Source organism: Schistocerca gregaria, chromosome 3, assembly GCF_023897955.1.
Source record: "Schistocerca gregaria isolate iqSchGreg1 chromosome 3, iqSchGreg1.2, whole genome shotgun sequence".
In the NCBI taxonomy this organism is placed as follows: Eukaryota; Metazoa; Arthropoda; class Insecta; order Orthoptera; family Acrididae; genus Schistocerca; species Schistocerca gregaria.
The window spans coordinates 713,651,604-713,659,446 of record NC_064922.1 but is presented as its reverse complement, the minus strand read 5'-3'; the positions used below and the strand labels follow the sequence as shown (position 1 = coordinate 713,659,446).

General features: G+C 44.1%; 1 protein-coding gene across 1 annotated transcript in view; it reads right to left on the bottom strand.

The window, feature by feature from the left end:
• Positions 1 to 307: 307 nt before the first annotated feature.
• The window catches only part of LOC126354381 (solute carrier family 22 member 7-like), a 181,680-nt gene continuing 174,144 nt past the window's right edge, over positions 308 to 7,843 (bottom strand). The window contains exon 9 of the mRNA XM_050003982.1: positions 308 to 2,266. Coding sequence (XP_049859939.1) covers positions 2,069 to 2,266 — 198 coding nt within the window. The 3' untranslated portion in view covers positions 308 to 2,068. The remainder of the gene's footprint in view (positions 2,267 to 7,843) is intronic.

Genomic DNA, 7,843 nt, shown 5'->3' with positions numbered 1-7,843 from the left:
CCAGCAGTCACCTGCAGCCGTCCGGGGGCGGCTATCAACAGACCAACCAGCAGGGTGCAGCTGTGGCGAACCAGAGGCAGCAGTCCCACTGGCTGTGGCACCAAGATATGTTCTCACCCCCAGTCAAAATATTAACAGCGAGTCGGTTTCAGAACGGTAGTAACTTTTGGATACGTACTCTTACTAGTCAAGCGACAAAGAGACAATATTAAGTGTGGTGTAGCGCTGTTGTAGGACTTCGTACAAGATATTTAGACAATTGTTACATGTATGTAGTTTAAGACATGTCGAAATAATCAGCAACCAGTTGCATAATACAAATTTTATTTCTAAATCGGTTTCAGGCTGTATAGAAAAGTATACCACAAATATGTACAAGTAAAATAAGAATATTAAAGTTAGGGTCGAAAGGTTAAAAAATATTATATATAAAAAGTCGTTCATACTTATGACTGTCGCATTATTTGCGAGTTTCAACAATAAGATTCTTGCATCATATTGCTGTGGTCCTAAAAAAATAGATGAGCAATAAGTAATACAATAATGAATCCATTAATACAATAAGAGCTCGTAAATGGTTAGATGTGGTTTCCAGCGCCTGTTCCAGAATGGTATACAGAGGCCTAACAACAAGTGCAGATATCGTACCACGGCTGGATATAATGAGCTAATGACATGCATATCTGGAAGCTCATCTCAGGGTGGGGGTAAAAAGCACTATAAAATAATGAAACATAATAGCACACCGCTGTAGTTGTCATAAAGCATAAACAAAAATGAAAGTGCACATAAGCAGCATAATAAGTTATATATAAAAACCTAATGATAAATAAAGTAAGTGAATACTAACAGCAAGTGATGCTGTGAATGGTAAGTACGGAAACTAATCTCCAGACAGCTGTAGTGAGATCAGAAGCATGCTGCTGGGGAAAGCAGGGAAAGCTAAGTGCGAAGCGCATCATGGGGCTCGAATTGTGACTGGAGTAAGTGGATTGACAGTCCTCAATTATTAGCTAATATTTCGTATTGGAAAGTGACTAGAGGAGAGGAAGCTTGAACAGTCTGACGAGAAATTTCTTGTCGCGCCATCTTGACAGGATTTCGTTAAATGATGCATAATTGCCCAGTCCGTCCTCCTCCTCCATCTCTGACTGTAAAACGGTAATCCTCCTTCTTTGTTTATAGAAGGCTTGTTCGACCTCTTATTTTGGATGGTCCGTCAGTCTGGTAATCTTACCAGCTGGAATTGATAGAAAAGATAGATCTATCATGAGCAGCTCGTTTCTTCGCTCCTTCGTTCAGTACAGGAGAGACAGGAAGATGATTGTGGTACACGATTCACCCACTGCCACGATGCCACCCACTGAAAGGACCCTTAAGATTACAGATGTGAATGTAAAATGGTAAATGGTTATGTTGGGAACAGGGGGAAAGACGGTAGAATCACTTTAACATTGCTGCTGTGTTAGCACGTTCAAATCTAGATGCACGTGTTAGGTAGTGTGTGGCTAACAAAGGAATTAATGATAAATAGTAATCAAAGCACAGGTGTTGTATATATATATATATATATATATATATATATATATATATATCACAAGATGACTAGGTAATTTGGCGATGATGGTAATAGAGAATAAAATAAAGCTGTAATGAAAGGTGAACTTCGAAATATATAACACGGCTGACAGGGGACTTACTTTCTAGGAAGAATATTATGCCAAATCAGTTAATATCTTTTACTTGTTGCGACAGAAAATTTTAGATTGAAGTTAATGAAATGGAAATTCTCTGTGAGAAGATGAGATAGCACGACCTGTAGTCTTCCCACATCCTGCGTTCTCAGTTCCTAAGGAAAATTCTTCATGCGTTTTAGCAATCAGCTTAATTATTGGCATAATCGTCAGTTTCTCACATTTCTTTTTTCTTTCATAGTTTAGTACATTTACTGTTGCGTCTGCCATGCTACAAATACGTATTTTTGTAGTAGCGTTCAGTACCGGGACTGTACTCCAGGAACGTTACGAATACGCGGTTCTTTCACGTGCTGGGCACTTCTGGAATTTAGTCAGCATGGTGCGTATGATGGATCGGGCTTAGGTTTCCAGCTCCAATACCGGCGGTCTTTGCCAAAGACCGCGGCATCCTCCAAAGACTCAGGCAATCTCTGTAATGCAGATTCTGGCAGGAAAGATGTAGCAAAAGCTGCCAGAAGGTTCAGTGCAGAGAGGATGGCGAATGGCAGCCGGCGATCCACTGATCCCGCCTGTAACAGAAAGCACTCAACTTAAAATACTTCAAACTTGCATATAAGTTAAGTAATTTTCAGAGAATTTATTATAATATTTCAGTAGTCACATTATACATCAAATGCTTTTCTGCGGTGTTCGATTACGCAAGCTACGTCAAGCAACTAATTCACTATATGTGTAGACTGCAACACTTAAATGGTCGGGAATAAAACACGTTTAATCCGTATAATGATACATTGAATACTAGGAAACAAAAATTAAATAGTCTTTAATGTATTTTCATTCATTCAGTAATTTACTTTTGTAACCTGCAGTCTAGATGCACAAATACGTTGAATTTCACTGCAAGATCTGCAGGTAGAGCATTGTATGGTTCTGTGACACACACTTTATTAACAGTTAGTATCTACAACTACTGATACTTCACAACGACCAACATTACTTCACTGTGATTAAAATTTTAGGTAAGTATGTGTATTTTAGTGAGTGTGTGTGTGTGTGTGTGTGTGTGTGTGTGTGTGTGTGTGTGTGTGTGTGTGTGTGAGAGAGAGAGAGAGAGAGAGAGAGAGAGAGAGAGAGAGAGGAGGGACAGCACAAATATTTCAGTTACGTATAAAGTATCATTTTTAGTATATATATTCTCCTGTCGTCTGCTCGCAATGAGATAATGAGATCCCAGTGCTGCTCTGTGTGAGTCACTGGAAACTTATTACTGGTTGCGGTTTGTAAAACAGGATTACTACCAAGCGCGGTGTAGTAACAGACTGGAAACGTATTAAGGAGGATGTCGGTTAAAAGGCCCCCTTACGGTCGTCGATTTCACGTTTCCGTGAGTTCTCTAAATCGTTGAAGGCAAACGTTGCGTTGATTCCTTTGAAAGGTCGCAGCTCATTTCAGTCTTCACATTTCCCCCATCCGAGCTTGTGCTCCATTTCAAATGTCCACGTCCCTCGTGGGACCTGAAATCTAAATCTTCTAGTTTTCCCCCCCTTTGTACTCTACTTTTAATTTTTAAGCGCACAACGAAAATTTATTCGGATAAATAACTGACGACATGTTCGTTATGGTCTAACGTCTCATTTCAAGTGTACCTACGGCTCAATACCGAACCATGTCACCTTGTCACAGTTCAAATCTGTGTAGATATGTGAGATAAGGACCTTTCTGTCTTTATGAAGAGAATAAAGTCCTTTTCGAATCATCTTGCATTGCAACCCCAAAGTTCTACCTTCCTCCAAATAGTGACTCCAATGATAACATTCCACTAAGGTGACAAAAGACTGGGGGGGGGAGGGGGGGTTATGATCTGCACATTACAGTTGGCGGCAGTATCGGGTACACACGGTATGAAAGATAAATACATTGGCGGAGGTGTCATTTGTACTCAGGTGATTCATTTGAAAAGGTTTCCGACGTGGTTACGGTCACACGATGGGAATTAACAGACTGAACGCGAAATGGTAGTTGGGGCTACACGCATGGGACATTCCATTTCGGAAATCGTTAGTGAGTGCAATATTCCGAGATCCACAGTGTCAAGAGCGTGCAGAGAGTACCCAAGACAACGCACTGGCAGGCGGCCTTCATTTAACGAAGGAGAGAAGTGGCGTTTACGTATAGTTGTCAGTGCTAACAGACAATCAACACTGCATGAAATACAGCAGAAATCAATGTGGGACGTACGACGAACGTATCCGTTAGGACAGTGTGGCGAAATTTGGCGTTAATGGGCTGTAGCAGCTTACAACCAAAGCGTGCCACTGCTAATAGCACGACATAGCGTGCAGATCCTTTCTTGGGCTCTTGACCATATCAGACTGTAAAATGAAAATGAGCGTTTGGTGTCATTGGCCACCTTGGTGCAGGTCTTACTACATTCGACGCCACATTGGGCGACCTGGGCGGCGGATGGGGATGAAATGATGATGAAGACAGCACAACATCCAGTCCCTGAGAGGAGAAAAACGCCGACCCAGCCCGGAATCGAACCCGGGCCCATAGGACGTCAATCCGCCACGCTGACCACTGAGCTGTCGGGGCGGACATCAGACTTTAGACGACTGGTAAACCGTGGCATGGTCATATGGGTGCCGGTTCGGTTACAGTTGGCAAGAGCTGATGGTAGGGTTCGAGTGTGGAGTGGACCCTGCGAAGCCAAGCACCCAAGGTTTCAACAAGGCACTGCTTTTAGCTCCATTATTGTGTGGGCTGTGTGGACTGAGTCCTCTGGGCCAACTGAACCGATCGCTGACTGGAAATGGTTATGTTCGGTTACCTGGAGACTATTTGTTGCTATTCATGAGCTTCATGTTTCCAAAAAATGACGGAATTTTTGTTGATCGTAGTGCGCTACGTCACCGGGTCACAAATGTTCGCGGTTGGTTTGAAGAACATACTGGACAATTCGAGCGAATTATCTGGCTACCTATACCGCCAGAAAAAGGACATAATCGAGGCGTCAGTTCGTACCCCTAATCCTGCACCGGCAACCTTTTCACAATTATGTACGGCTACGGAGGCAGCATGGCTCAATATTTCTGCAAGTGACTTCTAGTGATTTGTGGCGTGCACGGCACATCGAGCTGCTGCACTAAAGACACTAGGAAATACCTCATTACTTTTGTCTCAGTGTAATTATCAGTGTCAGTTTGAAGCGTTTTCTTCTCCTGAGTTAGTTAAGTTGTGGGTGCAACTCAGCAGCTCTCCTTCCCGTTTCTGCTGTTGCCACTTTTAGTTTATTTGTGAGTTGTGATCTGCTGTACTTTGCCTACGTATCTTTCGCAGAACCAGGTTTGTAGTTTTACTTGCCTACATATCGGAAAATCATCGGTAACAACTAGTCGAGCCTTAACAGACAATATCTTATAGTCTCTTGACGACCCTTCGTTGCGGTGTAGAGCTTTGTAACGTCTATCTTTGCCGAAGTTTATGCTGCCATATACTTGCTGCACTACCTGATACAAAGTTTAAGAACACTTCATGTCGCTGACACAAGCTGTCTGGAGGTATCAGATTCATCGAAGGCAATTACGGTGGTATGTTGCGTGCGCTGATCTCGTGAAGTATCACAGTTGTCTGGAAATTTGTGGTTTTTCGTATACGATATTCTGGATATTTTCTACCACTGATCATCCGCTGTTGGTCTAAGATTTTGTAACCAGGTAAAGAGTGTTAGTCTTGACATACGACGTCTGTATGCGTCTTGTTTTTACAGCAATGTTTGACGGAGGGAATTGTATCTTCCTGACAGTCTAAGCACTCACTCTCTAAATATAAACTTGGGCAGTCTAATTCTTAATGTTATATACCTTGAAAAGACCGCTACTGCGACGATGAGGCGTCAAAGGCAGCACAATACTAAGAAATTCCCCGACATGGTGACACAAGCGTAGAATGTACGTAGTTCAGCTCACTTGTAGCATTTGTGCAGTGTGGACGCTCTTGGGTGGCGCTCTGCATACACTTGTGCATCATAACAGAATGCTTTGAGTGTAGCGATTTCTGAAAAGTGAAGTTGCCGACAGTTACTCCTGACTGCTATTAGAAGAGGTTACTTGCTCAGCTGCATTCTCTGAAGAATTTCAACGGTGCGTAAGAAACCAAAATGTCTTCAAGCTTAAGTAGGAGAGACAGGACAGTAGAATTTGCTTTAGATGTAACATTTATTACCCATTCAGGCTAAAAACTCATGAACCTCTGTTGAGGGATTTAAGACGGTCGACGACGAAAATAATGGAAATCGGTTAGACTTGTTTCGGAATTACGTTCATTAAGACGAATATGAAGTATATAAAGCTGCTCAGGTTGCGTGAAATTAAAACCCCCGATCGAGACCGTCGGTGGTACGATTATCATGAAAGCAGGAAAGGGTAAATGACATGAAAGAACAAGTAATCAGTGGAGTCACAGCTGAAACTATCTGGACATATCACTTAAAAATCAAATATCAAATTGGGAGGACAAGTGCGATTTAAAATTAATGATAGTACCAAACTGTGAAAATGGAAGTAACTGGGTAAACACCCCACTCAGTACTGTGGTTGAATGTAGGGCTCGCTAGATACGGAATAAAATGGCGTGCACTCAATCAGTTGAAGGATCGAGGCAGAATTTGATCACACTGTCATTAAATTGCTGCAGAAGAAATACTTGATGAGCGGCCGACCCTCCCATTATACACTCCTGGAAATTGAAATAAGAACACCGTGACCTCATTGTCCCAGGACGGGGAAACTTTATTGACACATTCCTGGGGTCAGATACATCACATGATCACACTGACAGAACCACAGGCACATAGACACAGGCAACAGAGCATGCACAATGTCGGCACTAGTACAGTGTATATCCATATTTCGCAGCAATGCAGGCTGCTATTCTCCCATGGAGACGATCGTAGAGATGCTGGATGTAGTCCTGTGGAACGGCTTGCCGTGCCATTTCCACCTGGCGCCTCAGTTGAACCAGCGTTCGTGCTGGACGTGCAGACCGCGTGAGACGACGTTTCATCCAGTCCCAAACATGCTCAATGGGGGACAGATCCGGAGATCTTGCTGGCCAGGGTAGTTGACTTACACCTTCTAGAGCACGTTGGGTGGCACGGGATACATGCGGACGTGCATTGTCCTGTTGGAACAGCAAGTTCCCTTGCCGGTCTAGGAATGGTAGAACGATGGGTTCGATGACGGTTTGGATGTACCGTGCACTATTCAGTGTCCCCTCGACGATCACCAGAGGTGTACGGCCAGTGTAGGAGATCGCTCCCCACACCATGATGCCGGGTGTTGGCCCTTTGTGCCTCGGTCGTATGCAGTCCTGATTGTGGCGCTCACCTGCACGGCACCAAACACGCATACGACCATCATTGGCACCAAGGCAGAAGCGACTCTCATCGCTGAAGACGACACGTCTCCATTCGTCCCTCCATTCACGCCTGTCGCGACACCACTGGAGGCGGGCTGCACGATGTTGAGGCGTGAGCGGAAGACGGCCTAACGGTGTGCGGGACCGTAGCCCAGCTTCATGGAGGCGGTTGCGAATGGTCCTCGCCGATACCCCGTATGCCACGGCAAACTGGCTGACACTGACGGCGGCGGTGCACAAATGCTGCGCAGCTAGCGCCATTTGACGGCCAACACCGCGGTTCTTGGTGTGTCCGCTGTGCCGTGCGTGTGATCATTGCTTGTACAGCCCTCTCGCAGTGTCCGGAGCAAGTATGGTGGGTCTGACACACCGGTGTCAATGTGTTCTTTTTTCCATTTCCAGGAGTGTAGAATGTGTAACGGGTATAAGTGATGATATTTTTTATATGTGATACCTTAGTATGAACACACATCAGTGTGTTGGCTGTGTTTTGTCTTTCACTGCATCGAATAGTCTCCCGAAAAGCAGGTCACGAACTTTACATACTAACGTTTTCTGTACGGTCGTACTGCACCACTAAGTAGACTACAGCTGTCAGCACGAATTAACTGTTTTCCGTCTACACGTCCATTCTTCAACATCTGACCTGCTACTCAGTGGAAAGTAAGCATGAATGGTTTGCGCTTGCCAGATGTGCTCGGAGGTTCTAACCAAACTAAGAACATACG